The sequence below is a fragment of the Xenopus laevis genome, chromosome 7L (genome assembly GCF_017654675.1).
Source record: "Xenopus laevis strain J_2021 chromosome 7L, Xenopus_laevis_v10.1, whole genome shotgun sequence".
Lineage (NCBI taxonomy): Eukaryota > Metazoa > Chordata > Amphibia > Anura > Pipidae > Xenopus > Xenopus laevis.
Genome location: NC_054383.1, coordinates 20418626 through 20440228, shown reverse-complemented (window position 1 = coordinate 20440228; position 21603 = coordinate 20418626). Strand labels below are relative to the sequence as shown.

At 37.3% G+C, this 21603-nt stretch overlaps 1 protein-coding gene across 2 annotated transcripts in view; it reads right to left on the bottom strand.

Annotated features, from left to right (window-relative positions):
* Nucleotides 1-21603, bottom strand: part of ide.L (insulin degrading enzyme L homeolog) — a 61900-nt gene that overhangs the window by 22648 nt on the left and 17649 nt on the right. For both annotated transcript variants that reach the window (XM_018225187.2, XM_041568651.1), the window contains exons 8-15: nucleotides 21476-21568; nucleotides 20188-20279; nucleotides 19980-20060; nucleotides 18835-18938; nucleotides 10852-10954; nucleotides 9591-9713; nucleotides 7059-7141; nucleotides 4105-4249 (exon numbers count right to left, since the gene is read on the bottom strand). In XM_018225187.2, the coding sequence (XP_018080676.1) occupies nucleotides 4105-4249; nucleotides 7059-7141; nucleotides 9591-9713; nucleotides 10852-10954; nucleotides 18835-18938; nucleotides 19980-20060; nucleotides 20188-20279; nucleotides 21476-21568 (824 nt within the window). The remainder of the gene's footprint in view (nucleotides 1-4104; nucleotides 4250-7058; nucleotides 7142-9590; nucleotides 9714-10851; nucleotides 10955-18834; nucleotides 18939-19979; nucleotides 20061-20187; nucleotides 20280-21475; nucleotides 21569-21603) is intronic.

Sequence of the window (21603 nt, the reverse complement as noted above, 5' to 3'; positions counted from 1 at the left end):
TAGGGATGCACTGAACCCACTATTTTGGATTAGGCCGAACCCCTGAATCTTTCGCGAAATATTTGGTCAAATACTAAATCAAATCCTAATTTGCATATGCAAATTAGGGGTGGGAAGGGGAAAACATTTTTTTCCTTGTTTTGTGACAAAACGCGATTTCCCTCCCGACCACTAATTTCCATATGCAAATTAGGATTCGGATTCAGTTCGGCCTTGCAGAATGATTTGGCCGAATCCAAATCCTGCTGAAAAAGGTTGAATCCTGGCCGAATTCCGAAGCGAATCCTGGATTCGGTGCATCCCTAGTTTTATAAGTGTGTTGATCATATTTGCTAATGAATAAATAAATACATGAATGGTATGTTATTCCATAAGTACCAAATGCTTTATAAAAAAAAAAAAAAAAAAAAAAAGATCAGTACAATGTGGAAAAATTCAAAATTGGCTTTGGTGTTACATGAGATCCATTATTATAAAGAAAAAAAAGGAACAAAAGAACAAAGTCACTGTAAGAAGACACTATGGTTGAGTGACATTAGAAAACTGCATGTGGCTTATGGCTTATCAATTTTATGATCATAACTTTGTAACTAAAAACCCGTGTTTTTGTTCATACATGCATTTGCATGGATACTGGATTACTTATCAGTCGGGGGACCAGGGAATGTGCATTGATTAATCCCCCTTCTTTTTTCTATGTTTGTAGTCACATATTATTGAAATTGTGGGGTTAAACCCTGTGCCAGGATCATTGTTTTGCCTTATTATCACCATGTACTAAAAATGAAAACCGTAGGATCTCTAGTGCACATAAGAATCATTGTCTAGATGTCATTGTCCAAGATGGGAAGCGGTGCTAGACAGTAAGGAGATCAGGTTGTGTGTGTAGTGATATGTGGGTCGTACTCAGTCGGGCACACGGCAAGGAACAGTGGGCTTCCATCATGCAATGGTTTAGGATTAAAGGAGAACTATCGTGAAAATTAAAATTTTATATTCGCTTCAGCATTCTGAAATAAGTAACTTTCTAAATACAATCAATTAAAATGTCTGCATTGTTTTTGAAATAATCCAGTTATCTTCACTATTCCTCTCTCATCATCTGTTTCTCTTCATTCTGTCTTCATGCAGCAGTTGGGTTTCAGATGAATGATCCAATATATCTTATAGAGGGGCTCCTTTTGCCTAGAAGATGTATTAGAGCTCACTCTATTAAAATCACCAGACATCATGTCTCTCTACATGCAGAGTTTGTGCAAAAGGCAGTTATTTTGTTAGATTTTGTTTGTACTGGAATCAGTTATTTGTGTGAGCTCTAATACATCTGCTAGGAAAGGAGCCCCCCTATAAGATACATTGGTTCATTCATCTGAAAAAAAAGAGAAAGCAATGCTGAGAGAGCAATAGTGAACATAAACTTGATTATTTAAGAAACAATGCAAAATTATTTCTTACTTCAGTATGAGGAAGCTTATTTTAATAAATTTTCATCTTCACGACAGTTTCCCTTTAACGTAAACTCCCTACTAGTAGCACAGGGCCCCACTACAAGTCAGAAAGCAGCTGTGAAGGAAACCGACTCCGTGTATTAAGTTACTCACTTATTCTTGATATCTGTGTATCTAACACACCACATATACACAGAAGGGGCCACCATCATCCTCTTACAGAGCCTGTTCATTGGCTGATCATGTATCTTAGCCAACCAATCGGCGGTTACATCCAATGGATATTATATAAGGGGACACACATGGTACGGCCAACGTTCTATTTACTGAAACTAGTGATGTGTGGGCCGGCCCAACACCTGTGGGTCAGGCAGGTTTGGGCTGACTTTGCTGCTCCTCTTGTGGGTCAGGCGGGTTCAGGTTGAGCTCCGCCTGCAGCCTTAGACTGCCAGTTTCCGACTAACAGTTTTATAGTTTTGAATTGGAAAGATTTTTTTTTTTTTTTATATAGGTGTTTTTTATGGTTCAGATCTCTCGCTCCCAAATGCTTCTTCATAAGGTTCTTAATAAACGTGGCACACAAAATGGAATCCTGGCTCAAACCGAACATTTGTTTTCCTACAAGCAGATTACGGACGTCTCCATTACTGATGATCTCACTTATAAACCAGCCTGGGAGACAAAAATACACGCACACACCGTAGGGAATGTAATATGTTACTGCCAACTACAATGCAAAATTACTTTTCGGCTAAAATCCAGCCTTACCAGTAAATGCCATCAGTGTCGCCTCTTTGGGAAACAAGGGATTATTTTATTAGTGCACAAATTTAAAGAAGGGCTTTTTACCCTAGAATTTTGTAATCACTAGTAGTGTAAAAACTAGGGAAGTGCTAGATCCTGGACCTAAAGTCGCGTAATTTTAAGGGTTTGAATTCAGTTCGCCCAGGCTCTTGGATTCAACCAGATTTAAATCCTGCTTGGATTTGGCCTAATCCAACAGCCTGGCTGAATGCAATCTGAGCCCTTAGGTCACCTTATTAAAGGAGAAGGAAAGGCTAAAACTAAGTAAGCTTTATCAGAAAGGTCTATATAAATACATCAGTAAATTCTCTGCTGCTCCGAGTCCTCTGTCAAAAGAAACACAGCATTTCTTTCATTCTATTGTGTACACATGGACTTCTGTATCAGACTTCCTGCCTTCATCTTAAACCTCTTTACCCTGGGCGTGAGCATGCTCAGTTTGCCCTTCTCTCCCTCCTCCCCTCCCTGCTGTAATCTGAGCCCAGAGCTATGAGTGAGCAGGGAAGAGACTCAGGCAGGAAGTGATGTCACACCAAGCTAATATGGCAACTGATATCCTAAACAAATGGAGAGCTTCTAGAGTTGTTTACTCAGGTATGGTAAAGCATTCTGCAGAATAAATATAGTGTTAAAGCATGCACTATTGTGGCTTATCTATTGGCAATAAACTGCTTCAGTAGCTTTCCTACTCCTTTAGAGGGATATAAATTTTTATTTTTTTCTTTCCCCTTGCCTAATTTGCATAAGCAAATTAATGTTCAGATCTGGCCAAATACATCTACATATGCAAATGAGGGTTCGGATTAGTTTGCATGTGCAAATTATGGTTCCTTTTCAGCCAAATCCTCCTTGAAAGATTCAGGGTTCAGTCGAAATTTTAAAAATAGGGATTTGGTGCATCCCCGCTATAAACCACAAAAACATATACCTGCAGATTGGAGCAGACTGCTTCATCTGAGCCAACATAAAATTGTATAGAAACAAATCCTAATCACTTTGCCAGAGGTTTGTGTGTGTACTCTTTCACAGGGTAACAGGCACTAGGACCAACCAGCTTGTCTAATACACAAATTATTAGCACACAGAAAGGTTCTCGACTGGGGTTAATATAAGCCAAAAAATAGGAATAAACAAGCACATAGAGAAGTCAGCCACATTATACATAAAAAGGAAGCCGTTGCTTCTCAGGGTGGTAGAAAAGCCAGAGACCATCCAAAAAAGGTCATCACGAGGTGCTTTACATGCCGAAGGACTCAAGCTGGAAAACTCTGCCTTTATTTACTTACAAGGATCGCATTGATTCCAGAGGCAATGCCATAGTTCAAACCTGAGAGGCGAGCTGCATATGTATACTCTTTTAAATCATCCTTCAATAACCTTAGAAACAGGTATGTCATGTTGCAATGAAGAGGGTCAGTATAAAGGTAGCGACTAGCAAAAAGAAACACAAAATAAAGAGGGCTTTTGATTCCACCAGCAAAATGGCATGAACATCGATGGAGGCGACAAAAAATAAATAAAAAAAATAAAAAGAGTATGTATATGCAGCACCGATATCAGTTTTTCTTTGGGATGTGAAGGGTACAAAGCACTTCTTATATGCGCCTGTGAATAAAGCAACAGACGCTACTGGATTCATTATTTTGCCGATTTCAGGATAAGAAATAGAAGGCACCCTTCCAAAAAAAAGAGACGGGCGTTACGTTTTAAGGGAGAAACAAGCAGAATAATTAGCATGGTAAAATAAAAATACATAGAAGAAATCCCGCTCTTCCGCTCGGTAGAATATAGAGTTTTTAGAGGCAGGTAGAAGCCAATTGGTCTCACGTCTGCCTTTGATGTTGGTACTTACATACATCCCATAGATGGTATTTTGCAGATCATAGTTCAAGCCGGCTAGCTCTGCTGCATATGCATACTCGTTGAGGGAATCTTTGAGTAGTTCAAGGTACAAATAGGCCATGTTACAATGTAAAGGATCCACATAAGCAAATGGGCTGAAAGAAAACATTCAAATTAGGGTTTGTTCTTGAGACGTTCTCAGGCTGTCCCCGCTCTTTCTGCTTTCAGGACACGGGAGATTTAATTTTATTTATTACAGGAGTTAAAGCACATAAACCATGCCAACATGTAACAATAGGTGGAGTTATGAAAGAGGAATTAATCGTTTACATACTGTACCTGCAACTCAAATTAGTGCTAATGTTAAACTGGTTTAAGTTAACTTTTAATGGCTAATTTGAAGCAACTTTTCAATTGATCTTCATAATTCATTCTTTCAGGCCCTCTCCTATTCATATTCCCGTCTCTCTTCAAATCAGTTCAAGTTTGCTAGGGTAATTTGGTCCTAGCAACCAGATGGCTGAAATTGCAGCACTGCTGAATAAAAAGCTAAATAACTCAAAAAGCACAAATAAAAAATGAAAACCAATTGCAAATTGCCTTAGAACCTCTAAATTATACTATCGGGTTATTTATCTAAGGTCAAATTTAGAATTTGTACATTTTTTTTTACTCTAATAAATTTGAATGTACTCAACTCGAATGGGAGTTTTATTTATAAAAAAAACTCAATGGTCTAATATTCGATCGAATAGTCGCGACCCGAAAATTCGAATCGAGTTTTCCTCAAATGTCAGGAAGGCAATTAACATCTTCAAATGGTTCAATTGACCTCTGCCATGGACTTGTACATGAACTCTGTTTTAGGTGGAGAATATTCGAATTCGAACCATTTCCGTGGTCGAGGTGTGATAAATCTCACATTCAAGTTGGTACTATTAAATCCGAATTAGTGAGTTTTGGTGCATAAAAACTAAATTCAAATTGACCATTCAAACCTTAATTAATCTGCCCCTGATAGTTAATTTAAAGATGATCTACTCTTTTTATGATTAACATGATAAGAATTAAATCATTAGGAAGTGTCCCTATATCCTGTTTAACTTACACCAAAATATAAAAATTAGTCAGCTGCAGCCCTAACAGTGCATTTAAAGGGGAAGTAAAGTCTAAAATAAAATAAGGCTAAAAATGCTGTATTTTGTATATTAAACATAAACATGAACTTACTGCACCAGAGGCCTAATCAAACAAATGATTTATGCTTTCAAAGTTGGCCACAGGGGTCACCTTCTTGTAACTTTTTTAAACATCTTTGCAAGACCAAGACTGTGCACATGCTCAGTGTGGTCTGGGCTGCTAAGGGATCATCATAAATTATCAAAACAGCACAAGTCAAATAATCTCTGCCAGAAGCCTATACAGCAAAACGGATTAATAATCAGAATAGACAGACTGCACTGGGTCCTGTGTTGTCGTGTTATCTAATGTGGATTTTAAAGTTTTTGTATTGTTTAATACAAACTTTCTCCAACTTTGCAGAACCAGTGGCTGCAGCAAAATAATCCTCCAAATAGAATCCCAGTTTATCTGTTTAAATCTGGCTCCATGATCTTTGTCCCTGCAGCTGGAGTTGGAAACCGTTAAGGGGATGTAAAGGCAAAAATAAAATCTAATACAAATCTCTACACAGTCGCCGACTGCTCTACAGGGAAACAAACAAAGCTGCTTGAGTTCTGCATGGCTGGGAAGTAAGGCTGGGGCTTCCCCTGCTGTTCATAATTATGATTGTTTCCCTGCAGAGCAGTTTGGGACCGTCTGACAATTTTCTATCCACAGCAGTAAATGAAGGGAGAATTTCACTGCATACAGTCAGGTTTCTTATAAAAACGTGCACATTTTTTAATTAAAGTATATTGGAGATAGGTTTCTTTCATTAAAGAAAGTAAAAATTAGATTTTATTTTTTTGCCTTTACATGCCCTTTAAGTGTATGTCGCAATCAAAAGAAAGTGAAATATCTTTTCCAAAGTATAGCAGTAAGATTATAAAAATTCAGCTCTTTAGTTCACAAGAATGGAAAGTCCTATTGGTCAGTAAACCATTTTGGAACAAAATATTTGTATATATCATCAGCAAATGTAGCAATAACAATAATTTAGAAGCTTTAGAAAGCATTTTTTTTTTAGATGGGGTCAGTGGCCCCCGTTTGAAGGCTGGAAAGAGTCAGAATAAGAAGGCAAATAATTAAAAAACAATCTATAAAACAGAAAAAATGAAGGGCAATTGAAAAGCTGCTTCGAATTAGCCAATCTATAACATACTGAGAATTAACTCATCGGTGAACGATCCCTTTAAGGACATGCTTCATCACACATTCCAAACGTGAAAAACGTATAGAGTATGAGAGAGAGAGAATACCACAATACACAGAGGAAAACAAAAAACACTTGTAATCCAGGTTATCCTTTTTGGCAATATTCTTCTTAAATGAAGCTGCTGATAAATAATTATTATAGATGATTCGCCAAGATTATTTTTTTTTTTTTTAAAGTTTCTTAAGAAAGTGATAAATTATGGAAACCACAAACTGATTCAGATGTGAGAGCACAAACACAATAACCAGCTCTTTGCGAAATGGTGATTTATTACTGGGCATAAATTTAAATCGAAATGATGGTCGGCTATGATCAGCGGAGGGGAATAGGGAAGTTTTACTGCAGCTCAGGCCATAAAGAAAATGATCAAGATTAAGTGCTCAGTCTTCACTTAGTCAACAGCGTCTAGAACGATGGCTTGCCACATAAACGTTATTGCTTTAGTCCAGCTCCAGGCAATATCTCCATAATGCTCACATAATTGACTCTCAGCGTGTGCACTGCTCAAAGTGACATTTACACAAAATCAAGCAAATTTTTAACAGATTATCACATTTACTTCCCCGGTGACCAACATAATGTCATACCTGAAAAACTCAAAGTTGAGACATGATTTGGGCAGGAAGAACTTATCATCTTGTTTAAACCACAATTTACTCATTGCAGTGTCCTGTGGGAAAAGAAATAACAGGAGACAGGAACATTACACATATTATACTTAAAATATAGAACACTCACATCAATAAATTTAAATGCCTTTACAAGGGACAGAAGTATGGGGGTTATAACCCCAGTAAAACTGGCGACGGACATCTATGCTACGGGAACATTATACCTCTCCCCACTGTATATGAACAACACTGGAAAAACATAGAAAAGTTGTACAGATATGGGATCTGTTATCCAGAAACCTCCAAATTAATGGAAGGCAGTCTCCCATAGACGCCATTTAGATCAAATTTTTTAAAAGAATTCCTTTTTCACTATAATAATAATAATAATAATAATAATAATAATAATAATAATAATAAAACAGTAGCTTTTACTTGATCCAGACTAGGATATCATTAAAGGGGTGGTTCACCTTTAAGTTAACTTTTAGTATGTTATAGAATGGCCAATTCTAAGCAACTTTTCAATTGGTCTTCATTATTTATTTATTTATTTTAAAGTTTTTGCATTATTTGCATTTTTATTCTGACTCTTTCCAGATTTCAATTGGGGGACACTGACCCCATCTAAAAAAACAAATGTTCTGTAAGGCTATCAATTTATTGTTATTGGCACTTTTTATTACTCCTCTTTCTATTCAGGCATCTCCTATTCATATTCTCGTCTCTTATTCAAATTAGTGCATGGGTAATTTGGACCCTAGCAACCAGATTGCTGAAACTGCAAACTGGACAGCTGCTGAATAAAAAGCTTAATAGGGATGCACTGAATCCAGGATTCGGTTCTGGATTAGGCCAGGATTCTGCCTTTTTAAGCAGGATTTGAATTCGGCCGAAACCTTATGCATGGCCGAACCGAATCTTAATTTGCATGTATAAATTAGGTGTGGGAAGGGAAATAACGTCACTTTTTGTCACAAAACAAGGAAGTAAATAACATTTTTCCCACCGTTTCCTTTCCCTTCCCTAATTTGCATATGCAAATTCGGATTTGGTTTGGTATTTGGCCGAATCTTTCATGAAGGATTCGGGTGAATACCAAAAAGTGGATTCCGTGCATCCCTAAAGCTTAATAACTCAACAATAATAAAAAATGAAAACCAATTGCAAATTGTCTCAGAATATCACTCTCTACATCATACTAAAAGTTAACTCAAAGGCGAACAACCCCTTTAATCCTTATTGGAAGCAAAACCAGTCTATTGGGTTTAATTAATGTTTCTATGATTTTTTAGTGGACGAAGTATGGCGATCCAATTTACAGAAAGACCCCCTTAATCAGGAAAACCTCAGGTCCCAAGCATTCTGTATAACAGGTCCCATACCTGTACTATATTTATTCCCTGCCACAAAGGGATATAACAAGCTCCTCAGGAATGTTCATCAATGCTTGACTGGCCTGTGTATGTCTGTTTCTTTAGACCAGGGCTGCCCAACTGACGGCCAGCATGCCGCACCCCCCCCCCCTTCTGTGGCCCCCCACATGCTGTGTCTGTTTACCATATGTAAACTTTAAACACTACAGAGAGTGATTGGCCCCTGCATTGTTTCAACCTCAAATTCAGACTGTAATCCTCTGTATTGTTCACACTTGTGATACCTCTATTGTTTATATCCTAAAGGCCTGTACTGTTCACACCTGAGATCCAGACTGAAACTGCCCACATTGTTCACCTGTTCACACCTTATTCAAAATGCTAATGGAGCACCAGCACTGTGTCACTGTATGTAGTACATATTAGAATGATAGCTTTCCCTGTCTCCTGCTCTGTTCTGCCTTCCCTCAGTGTGTGCCATTCTCTGCTTGCCCAGTGCTTCTTGCGTGTGCCATTATCTGCTTACTCAGTGCTACTTGTGTGTGCCATTCTCTGCTTGTGTGTGCCATTCTCTGCTTGTGTGTGCCATTATGCGAGATGTAAGTCTGTTAGGGGATTGTTCTTGGGGTTTGTTAGCATTTGGAAATTGTTGTTAAGGGCCCCTAAGGTGTTTAATCACGTATTGGGGGGTTGTTGTATTATCCACAGGGGAGGATGAGGCATATGGATTTAAGGGTATGTTTTTAACATGACTTCAATTTTTCACATGAGTGATGAGATTTCCCTGCGGTGAGCACCAATATTTGGTTGTTTGGTGTGCTACCACTGTTAATGTGGATATGTTCTTAAAAGTTCTTGTGGTAACGTGGGTGTGGTTTACAGTAGGTGTGGTTTAAAAGGGGGAGTGGCCAACACTGACTTCTATTAGCGGCCCTCCACCACATAGGCCAGTAAAATGTTGGCCCTCGGTACCACAGAAGTTGGACAGCACTGCTTTAGACTATAAAATTGTTGCCATTTTTCAGCATTCACTGACCATTTAACAGGAAATAATGATTAAATGATGTATAGCACTACTCCAAACATTCACTGATAATAATACATATCAATCTATATTCCATAATAAAATTACCTTAATCAAAGCTGGAAACGGTGTTGCATCCTTTTCCAAGGGTATAATCTCGAAATTTGTAGGAATAAACTCGTTCTTCATTGGTAGTTTAAATTTGCCATTGAGATCTGCCTTCTGCCATTTCTGAAATAATCAGTAGGATTATTATTATATCAATCCATTAAAGGAACAGTAACACCAAAAAATGAAAGTGTTTTTAAGTAATGAAAATATCATGTAGTGTTGCCCTGCACTGGTAAAACTGGTGTTTGCTTCAGAAACACTACTATAGTTCATATAAACAAGCTGCTGTGTAGCAATGGCGGAAATTGAAAAAAGTCTATATGGCACAAGTTAAATAGTGGGTAACAGATAACACCATTATGTTCTACAGAGCTTACCTGCTGTGTAACCTGCGCCTTTCCTCCTATGAATGTCTGTCCCCATTGCTACACAGCAGCTTAATTATATAAACAAAAATAGTGTTTCTGAAGTAAATGCGACAGTTTTACCAGTGCAGGGCAACACTGCGTTATATTTGTATTACTTTAAAACGATTTGATTTTTTGATGTTACTGTTCATTTAAGTGCAGTATCCGTGTTAATTGTACTACCAACATATCAGAGCTGCATTTAGCCAGGCCTTTGCAATGCTACTAGATCCGGTGCAATGTATACAAACGGATATGGACAACAGGCAATTAATGTACTAATGAAATAAAATACCTAAGTTGTTCTCATGGGCAGTAGTTAGAACATCATGCTTATAATATGAACGTCTCTCCAGAAAACATTTTTAAAGGAGAAGAAAACTTCTATTTACTTGGGGGTGCCTAAGGTTAGAGACCCCCAAGTGATTATATATACTTACCCAACTCCCCAGGCCAGTGCTCCTATCAGCAGAAAACTGCACTGGTCCGGGGTTATTCCAGTGAGCACCATGTAGAGATCGACTTCCTTCTTCTACTTTCTTTAAATTTCCCAGGGCAGACACATGCGCAATAGAATGAAAAAGCCACTTCTTCATTAAAGTTCAGCTTTTCGTGCTACTGAACAAACACACCCTCACGAAGAAAGAAGATGTAGGAAGCCGACCAATCCGTGGTGCTCACAGGAAGAACCCCCGGACCGGTGTGGTTTTTTACAGATAGGAGCACCAGCCCAGGGTGTCAGGTAAGTAAATAGTCACTTGGGGTTGCCTAACTTTTGGCAGCCCCAAGTAAATACGGCCTTTACTTCTCCTTTAATGAGGGAAATGAGTGTAGAACAAGGTGCTACCAACCTCAAGAACCTCTTGTGCAATGTCTTCTTGCTTATACTGGGTGTTGTACCACTCTTCTGTGCGGTCTGTCTTGCCTTCAAACGACTTGGAAACAACTGCCACCCTGCAACAAAGACATGTATTGACAATGGTGTTTTGTTTGACAAACGTCCATTAAGTGAACTACCCCTTTAAAACACAAACCAAATTGACTCTGAACAAGTCTTCTCTTAAAGATCTCTGATTGGGGCTTGGTCTGATATTGATGGAGAAACTTGGAAAGCCCTGTTGGGCCACAGACTGTAGGTGCTCATTTGCCCAGAGAAAACATCAACTAATGAACCTGATCAGGCTCAGACCAGACAAGCAAATCTTCCTGTGTATAACATTGTAAAACTATCCTATAAAGGACACAGGACATACTAAGAGGCTACAACTGCAAAACCTCCTATATTTAAAGGGGTTGTTCACATTTAAAATCACTTTTAGTAAGATGTAGAGAGGGATATTCTGAAACAATTTGCAATTTTCATTTTTATTATTTGTGGTTTTTTGAGTTATTTAGCTTTTTATTCAGCAGCTCTCCAGTTTGCACTTTCAGCAATCCAGTTTCTAGGGTCCGAATTACCCTAGCAACCATGCATTGATTTGAATTAGAGACTGGAATATGAAGAGGAAAGAAAGGGTCTGAGTAGAAAGAGGAGTAATAAAAAGAAGCAGTGACAATACATTTATAGCCTTACTGAGCATTTATTCTTTAGATGGGTCAGTGATATTAGCCATTCTATAACATACTAAAAGTTAAACGTAAACCACCCCTTTAAAGGAGAACTAAACCCTAAAAACAATAAGAAAAGTACCTCGACAGTAACGTCTTAATTAATATCCAGCAATTAATCAAATCCCTGAATTTAATAATATGCTTAAAGTGCAATTAAAGTTAAATTAATTATTATTAAGCTTATTATTTAATTCAGGGATTTGATTAATTGCTGGATATTAATTAAGACGTACTTTTCTATATTTTCTTATAAATTTCGAGTACTGACCTTCTGACCGTTGTCAGCCCTCGAGTGTAACTACTGAGATCTTGTTTTTTGGTTGGGATTCAAGAGTTCTTTTCCTTTTTATTTTTCCTAAACCCTAAAAACAAATATGGCTAAAAATGCCATATTTTACATACTGAACTTATTGCGCCAACCTGAAGTTTCACTTACTCAATAGCAGCAATGATCCAGGACTTCAAACTTGTCACAGGGGGTCACCATCTTGGAAAGTGTCTGTGACACTCACATGCTCAGTGGGCTCTGAGCAGCTGTTGAGAAGCTAAGCTTAGGGGTCATCACTAATTATCCAGCAGAAAATGAGGTTGGTCTGTAAAAATTCTGATGCTAGTTGCATTGGTTTCTGTGCTGCCATGTAGTAATTATAATTATCTGTATTAATTACTAATCAGCCTTATTATATTGTGACTTTTCTATTCTGTATATACTTTATATTGTGAGTTGGACCCTAAGACGAATAACAGACATCAGGATAAAGCATGTGCAGTGAATCAGCAGAAAAGAAAATGGGGAGCTACTGGGGCATCTTTGGAGACACAGATCTTTACTGCTAAAGGGCTGTGGTTGCCTTGGGCTGGTACAGAAGCACAAAACATAACGAACAACATTTCTAGCTACTTCTTTAGCTAGGCTTTAGTTCTCCTTTAAGGTGTAATTGTTCCAGTTTCCGAAGCCTGCAACACTGTTTACGAGTTTTCCATTTAAGCCTGTGGCACCCTGGGAAAGGCTATAGCATGCCACATAAAAGCAGTCGTCTCATAATGAGAGCACCAGCGCGGGCTTATGATCTAGAAAGGTCACGTCATTAATTTTAACAAATGCTACGATTCACTACGGCGCGTTTATAGCAAAAAATAGTCATTAACACCAAATGTCAAAGCTTGCGGGAACCAATAAAAATGAAAAATAAAATGATTGCTACCACCCTCTGCTATTTCTCATCCAAATGGCACATCTTCTCCGGCAGTAAGAAAGTCAATAGGTGCTGCGAACCGAGGCAGAATGTTTTGCTAAATAATCTATTGCTGTTTATTACCAGTGTTCAACATGAGCAAAGCAAACGAGGTTTGTGCTAAAAATATATATATATTTTTAATACAAAAGTATGGATCCTTGTCTTGTTTTACCTTTACTAACTTCCCTTCCTTCCCCTCCATTGTTTAAATAAAGATAATAAGCCCTGTATAAACCAACCCCTCTCTTCCCCAGTACTTGCCTGTATCCCATGCTTGAGGGGGAGCTCATTATTAAAGGGGTCTATCTGGGCAAAATAATTTTATTAAAGGGGTTGTTGACCTTTAAATGAACTCGAATTCCAAATTGATGTTTTTCATGAATTTTTTTTAAACTCACATGCATTAGATTTTACTCGAAATTCGATTGGGGGGTTATTTATTAAAAAAATCAAATATGTAAATCTTGGATGAATTTTACTGACCAGAAAACTCAAATCTAATTCGATTCGAATTTAATTCTCCGAAAAAAACTCAAATGTCAGGAAGGCTGCAAACATCTTTAAATCGTTCACTGGACCTCTCCCATTGACTTATACATGAATTTGGCAGCCAATAGTCGAATTCTTAAAGGGCCAGACTTTGATGGCTCTCGATAATCGAATTAGAATTTTTTTTAAAAAAATCTAATCGAGTTTGGATAATTCCCTCCTCAAATTTGACAGTTTTAACCATTTAAAAATATTAGAAAATTAAACCCTTAATAAATCTGTGTGATGTAGAGAATGTTTGTCTTCTTTTTTATTATTTGTGGTTTTTGAGTTATTTCGTTTTTTTATTCAGCAGCTCTTCAGTTTGTAATTTCAGCAACCTGGTTGTTAGTGTCCAAATTGCCCAAGCAACCATGAATAAGAAACTGGAATATGAATAGGAGAGGGCTTGAACAGAAAAAATAGTAATATAAAGTAGCATTAAATATATGTTTGTAGCCTTACAGAGCATTTGTTTTTAGATGGAGTCAGTGACCCCCATTTGAAAGGTAAAAAGAGTCAGAAGAAGGCAAATAATGCAAAAATGATTAAAAAAAATGAAGGCCAAATGAAAAGAAGTTGCTTAGAATTAGCCATTCTATAACATACTAAAAGTTAACTTAAAGGTGAACCACCCCTTTAAATGCCTTCTCATTCTTGAATTGCTCTGAAGAATCAAGGAAGCTGTGAAATACAAGTACTTTCAATTTTATTGCTCTGCATAAACCAGTGCAATAAATCAAATCCAAAGTTATTGCTTAACAATAAATAGAAAGTACAGGTATGGGACCTACTATCCAGAATGCTCAGGTCCTGGGATTTTACGGATAACAGATCTTTCCGTAATTTGGATCTTTATACCTTAAGTCTACTAGAAAATAATGTAAACCCAATAGGCTGGTTTTGCTTCCAATAAGGATTAATTATATCTTAGTTGCGATCAATACAAGCTACTGTTTTATATTAACAGAGAAAAAGGAAATCATTTTTTTAAAAAAAATCTGGATTATTTGGATAAACTGGCATCTATGGGAGACAGCCTTTCCGCAATTCAGTGCTTTCTGGATAACAGGTTTCCGGATAATGGATCCCATTCCTGTACAAATAACTTAAACACTATAGAAAATGTGTAATAAATGTATATTAAAGTTACTTTTATTTGATTGATTTGCAACCCAATAGGGTTTTTTTATTAAGGATTAATTATACCTTAGTTCGGATTAAGTACAAGGTACTGTACAAGGTACTGTTTTATTATTACAGAGAAAAAGGAAATATTTATTTTTTAAAAAAAGTTTGAATTATATGGTTAAAATGGAGTAATAAACACACACACACATTATTATATATATATATATATATATATATATATATATATATATATATATATATATATATATATATATATATATATATATATATATATATATATATATATATATATATATATACACACACATATATATACACACAGTATATATAAAAGCATTAGTGAACATTTTTATTTACTCTTTGTGCAGGTAAATGCTAGATGAGCCAGACTTTTTTTCATATCAAATAATTTAGAGCAGTGGAAACACATTCTTGCTGTAATCTTGTTCTATGTGGCATCAGCAGAGCGTAGCCCTGTAAATCTACAGATGGCAAATAATAATAACCCCGTCTGTCTCTGGGGCTGCTTTCCTGCAGTAGTAAACAGGTTTCCGCTCGCAAGAAGCGCAGGCAGAGACATAAAACTCCATTTTTATGGGGCGGATGGAAATAACGCAGCATATGGGTACTTAGTGCTGTCTTTTCATGATGGCTAAGCAAAAGCAAAGAGCTGATGTTCTCCACTTACTAAACACAAATCTAAATAAAGGGGGAATGCACAAGATGGAAAGTAGAGATTTAGCCACGACACCAGCCTGCTGCTGGGAAAACAAAAGCATATACAGGTATAGGACCGGTTATCCAGAATGCTCTGGGGTTTTCCGGATAACGGAAGTTTCTATAAATTTAGATCTTCATATCTTAAGTCTACTAGAAAATCATGTAAACCTTAAATAAACCCAATAGGCTGGTTTTGCTTCCAATAAGGATTAATTATATCTTAGTTGGGATCAAGTCCAAGCTGCTGTTTTATTATTACAGAGAAAAAGGAAACCAGTTTTAAAATAAGGATTCTTTGTATAAAAGCAGTCTATGGGAGCCGGCCTTTCCATAATTCAGAGTTTTTTGGATATTGGATCGCATGCCAGTATTAGGAATACAGTGTACAGTTACTTACACATTAGCCAGAGAGACAATCCCAGGCTTGGAGGATAGATCCTTTTCACTGAAACCAAGGTTCAACAGACACGGATTACACTGAATGCTACTATGCAGTAAGACTTTTTATACTGTGGCCGAAAGGCAAACAAGTTAGGGACCGCCATGTGGGGTTTACCTTGACGTGGTATGGTGGCTTTTCAACTTTATGATCATAACTTTGTAACTAAAAACCCCTGTTTTGTAAACTTACTTTTGAGACAGGGGCCCAGGGAATGTGCATTAAAACTAGCACTTCCTTTATACTTAAATATACTATTACTTAGCCTTTAGAGTGCTTCCACACCCCTATTTTTATACATTGTATGAGGATTATACAAGCCCACCAAAGACAAAGCTGAAAATGAAAAACTAAAACCAAGACATTTACAATAAATATAGCACAGAACTGCACTGGCAGGCCAGGTACCTATGAGCTAATATTATTTTTACCATTCCTATTGAACAGCAGTCTTCTCTTGCTTTGTGGCAAGCATTTAAAGTGCTGTGAAAGAAAACATTACTTAAAAGAGGCTATATTGTGCCCTCTACAGAAAATAAATAACAGACATGCCTCACTTTTATATAGGGCATCATTTTTCCATTAAATAGCTGGCTGACCTTCAAATTAACTTTAGTATGTTAAAGAACGACTCATTCTAAGCAACTTTTCAATTGGCCTTCATTTTTATTTTTTTTATTGTTTTTGAATTATTTGCCATCTTCGGACTATAAGTATGTTATAGAATGACCAATTTTAAGCAACTTTTTGATTGGTCTTCATTAGTTATTTGTTATAGTTTTTTTTTTTTTAATTATTATAAAATTTCCAGCTGACCCCATCTAAAAAACAAATGCTCTGTAAGGGTCAGGGCACAAGTTCAGATTCGAGGTAGATTGGTCGCCAGACAGAACTCTGTCCGTTAACTGGCTCATGTGACCTTACATGCGGTTTGTATGTGTGCACAGTGAATCTTACGATCACAGGGGGTGGCCCTTATTTTTTAAAATGGCAATTTTCTATTTATGATTACCCAATGGCACATACTACTAAAAAAGTATATTATTATGAAAATGGTTTATTTACATGAAAGGTTTTATATATGAGCGGTTTTATGCATTATCTTTTTATAGAGACCTACGTTGTTCGGGGGTTTAAGTTTTCCTTTAAGGGAAACCGTTTAAGCTCCACGTGCAAATAGGTTTTAACCTAAGAACCATGTCTTTTAACATGAGTGCCCCTTTAAAGCAAATGAAGAGGAAAAGCAAAGACTGAATGAGCTCAGTGCTCTTGGATTGTTCCAGAGGCAGATGGACTACGAGAGAAAATTGCAGACACTCACATAAGCATTCTGCTAAGGAAACACTGACAGTTGTTTATGGAAATGTTCCAGAAGTGCTGCCGCCAGCGATGCTTACGCAAAGGTTTTTCTTACGGCTTTGGAAGACCATTTAAAAAAACTGCCCCAGACTTTTCGTAGAAGCGTGATTTGTTTGATTCAGCAGCCTTTCTCCTTACATGTCCTACTTTCAAACCTGCCCATATGCTTATCATTCTCAGACCAAAAATACACGGACGAAGGAGATAGAGAACGGATGATTCAACTTATTGTACTGAGACCTATTAATATTGCAGCACAGAGCAGGAAGTGAAGAGACATCCAGGTGGAGGACTGCAGCCCTTGATTGATTTTTTTTTTGTTTGTCTTGAACCTCATTAGACTGCACAGATGTATTTCAATTTCAATACAGTTCAGGGTATAGCAACAGTACTCAAGGTATGGGATCTGTTATCCAGAAACCCGTTATTCAGAAGCACAGAATTACAGAAAGGCTGTCTCTTATAGACTATTTTATCTAGGGATTCACCAAATCCAGGATTCGGTTTAGTATTTGGCAAAAATCTGCCAATATCCGGCTTCCTACTTATTGGAAGCAAAACCAGCCTATTGGGTTTATTTAATGTTTACATGACTTTCTTGTAGACTTATGAAGATCCAAGGTAAAAATTACAGAAAGAGCTGTTATCCAGAAAACTGGGCATTCTGGATGGGATACACTTTTGACAGGCTGTACTACCTATACAGTATATACAAACAACACATTTTAAAGATGAACATAAGTGCATTTCACATTTAAAGGAGAAGGAAAGCTAACAAAGCAGTTTATTGTCAATAGATTAGCCACAATAGTGCAAGCTATAACACTATTTATTCTGCAGAATGCTTTACCATACCTGAGTAAACAGCTCTAGAAGTGTTCTCTGTTTGTTTAGAATAGCAGCTGCCATATAATCTTGGCGTGATCTCACTTCCTGCCTGGGTCTCTCCCTGCTCACTCATAGCTCTGGGCTCAGATTACAGCAGGGAGGGGAGGAGGGAGAGGAGCAAACTGAGCATGCTCAAGCCGTAGCCCTGGAGGTTTAAACTGGAAACAGGAAGTCTGATACAGAAGCCCATGTGTACACAATAGAAGGAAAGAAATTCTGTGTTCTGTGACTCAAGACTCAGAGCAGCATTACTTTGAGGGTTTACTAGTTTATTTATATAGACCATTCTGATAAAGCTTACTTAATTTTAGCCTTTGTTTCTCCTTTAAATAGGCCACGTCATACCTTTTCTCCACCAGCCAGTGTGGGTTGGCCAGCTATTGCAAGATGGCACCCAGAGGAGCCTGGTAGAGCAGAGCTACATATAGACTTGCAGATTTATCTTGATGAGCACAAGGGAATAAGATCACACAACAAAAAAATCTGCCCTTGTTGCAAAACAGTCTGAAATAGAATGGCCAAGTCTAAGCACTTTTTCAATTGGTCTTCGTTATTTATTTTTAATATTTTTTTTTAAATTATTTGCCTGTCTCTTCTGACTCTTTCCAGCTTTTATATATAAAAAAAAAAATGCTCTGTAAGGCTACAGATGTATTGTTATTGCTACTTTTTATTACTCATCTTTCTTTTCAGGCCTCTCCAATTCATATTCCAGACTCTTATTCAAATAAAGACTTTAAAAAAAAGTTAAAGCAGAGGTGAACAACCCCTTTAACAGAGTTTTTTTTGGTCATTCTTTAGTAATGGAATGGAATCTTGTTAGGAATGGAATCTTGTTAGTTTTAGGCAACTGTAATGGACAAGCCCATAAGATGATGTAGAAAATACAGAAAACTTACCGGACATTTTCTGGCCTCAGTTTATCAAGAACCATTTCTATCAAGTCTGGCCTGAATTCTTCCAGTAAATACTCAGCAGACAGTACTTCTTCTAGGGGATAGTACTGCAAAATAATGTGTATGTTAGCCCATAGTCCCAATACATCTTTATTTGTTAATTCAATATGGAATCTGTGGCTAGAAGTTCTCTGAATGGGTTGGGGGTGGGGATGTGGTGGTGTATACACACACACACACACACACATTTATATTTAAGACACCAATGCTATCTCCCTAGGAAAGCTCACAGTGATAATATGCAGAGCCCAGTATTGCAGCGCCATCTAGTGCCCATCTAAATAGTGTCAAAGAGAGCAAGTAGGACACAAGTATTATCAGCAGTTCATTTTCCATGTGAGTCCACCGACAGATTTTTGAAAGACAAATTTTAACTCATGGATAACTAGGGTCATATCGGTGAGAGTACATTTTTGAGATTAGCCATATATGATTTGATTTACTCTGCTATTTAGTAGAACAATTGATATGAATGTCTTATCTATGTCTTACACTCTACCACCAGTACTATGGAAATGAACTGTACTTTGTGAACGTAAGTGTAATTGTACTATCACTTAAAATTCAACACATGAAACTTTTTTGCATCATATTATTCCTATCCAGAAAAGGCACATACAACATCATTTGCAGGACAGCTTCCTTCTCTTATAGCAACAATACTTACTGCAAGGGGCAGATTTATCAGATTTCCTAATCAATTCTAATAAATTCAAATTTACTCACACTCGAATGGGAATCTCACATTTAAATTTACATTTGTGGGCTTTGATTAAAAAAAAAAAAAAATTGAAAATTCGAATTCACCATTCAAACCTTAAAGGAGAAGGAAAGTGTTCTTGCACTTGAGGGTGCCAAATGTTAGGCATCCCCAAGTGATTGTATTGACTTACCTGAAACCCCGGGCCGGTGCTCCTATCAGCAGAAAACTGCTGATTTGGCACCTCCAAGTGCAAGACGACTTTTCTTCTCCTTTAATAAATCTGCCCCTAAGCGTTGAGTGATACAGATTACTGGTAACCCCAAAATAGATATCGAGCTTTTAGAAACCCATAATTTCAGTTAGTAAAAGAGATGCCTTTACTTACATGCAGCAATCCTGCAAGCTTAGATGTATATCCTGTTGGTCGCTCCTTATCCTTGAATCGAAAGGCCACTGCATTCAGATCCTATAAAGTAAAGAATAGTTATGATCACAAACACAACAACATATTTAACCCATTAGTGTTCTAGGGCAGCGGCTGCCAAACTGTAGGGCAGCCCAGAGAAAAGGCTAAAGACTGGACAGTGGGCTACCTTGCATTCCTGGAACACCCACTCTTGGGGGCCTTCTGTCCGGAGCTTTTGGATATATTGAAACATGTGGAAAATGATGTCATCCACATGCACTAACAAAGGAACAAGAAATCATTATTACATGAGGCAAGTCAAAGAAAACATTTACATAAGAATCCTCAAACTCAAATCAGTTCCTCCCTCATTCGTGAAATGCTCAAAAGTTTTATAATTTGGTCTGTTGCTTTAAGTTCTTATTTAGAAAGTAAAGACACTTAACGATTGCAGATTATGCATAAGAGTAAAGCCTTAGTATTGTAATTTATTTTAGCTTTTATTTAGACTATCAACAAAATGGCCCAAAGGTCTGCCAACATAAATGCTTCAAGGTGACTTAGGAACAGTTGCACAGCATGGCCGACATCAGCCAAACTGTAAAACTATATATCGGCCAGCTGTGCCCATGGAACTTCTCAACTTGCATATTTGCAGTTATCTGTTGCCAAGCCAGGGGCAATAAATGAAAACCAGCTTAGGAGAGTAAAAAAAAAATATGCAAGCTTCTGCTCATGTGACTAACTGCAAACATTAAAAATTCTCACTCGGCACAATAAGAAACGTCTTCATGGGATAAAGGAGAACAAAACTCTAAAAATAAATATGGCTAAAAATGCCATATTTTATATACTGAACCTATTGCACCATCCTAAAGTTTCAGCTTGTCAATAGCAGCAATGATCCAGGACTTCAAACTTGAAACAGGGGGCCACCATCTTGGATGGTGTCTGCGACACGGCTCTGAGCAGCTGTTGAGAAGCTAAGCTTAGGGGGTCGTCACTAATTATCCAGCAGAAAATGAAGTTGGTCTGTAATATAAGCTGATGCTACAGGGCTGATTATTAAATTATGATGCTAATTGCACTGGTTTCTGTGCTGCTATGTAGTAATTATCTGTATTAATTAGTAATCAGCCTTATATTGTGACATTTCTATTCTATGTGTACTGTATATTGTGAGTGGGTCCCTAAGCTCAGTAACTGACAGCAGCACGGAGGATGTGCAGTGAAAAGAAGATGGGGAGCTACTGGGGCATCTTTGGAGACACAGATCTTTACTGCTAAAGGGGCTGTGGTTGAACATAACATACAACATTTCTAGCCTGCTTCTTTGGTTAAACTTTAGTTCTCCTTTAAGGGGATCTCAATGAAAAATCCATGCCGGTTTTTAATACTACTTAATATCACATGCTCAGTCACACAAAAGTCCTGTTTACAATCAAGGTACTCTAAGATTTGAATTTAATACTTACACAGGCCTTCTTCAGTCAGATCCACATTGATGATGAAAAACATGAATCCCTTGGCACCTTCTTTTTGTCCCCCAACAAGAGTATTTACCCAGCCTATCAAATCACAAGCCAGAATATTTTTAATTAAA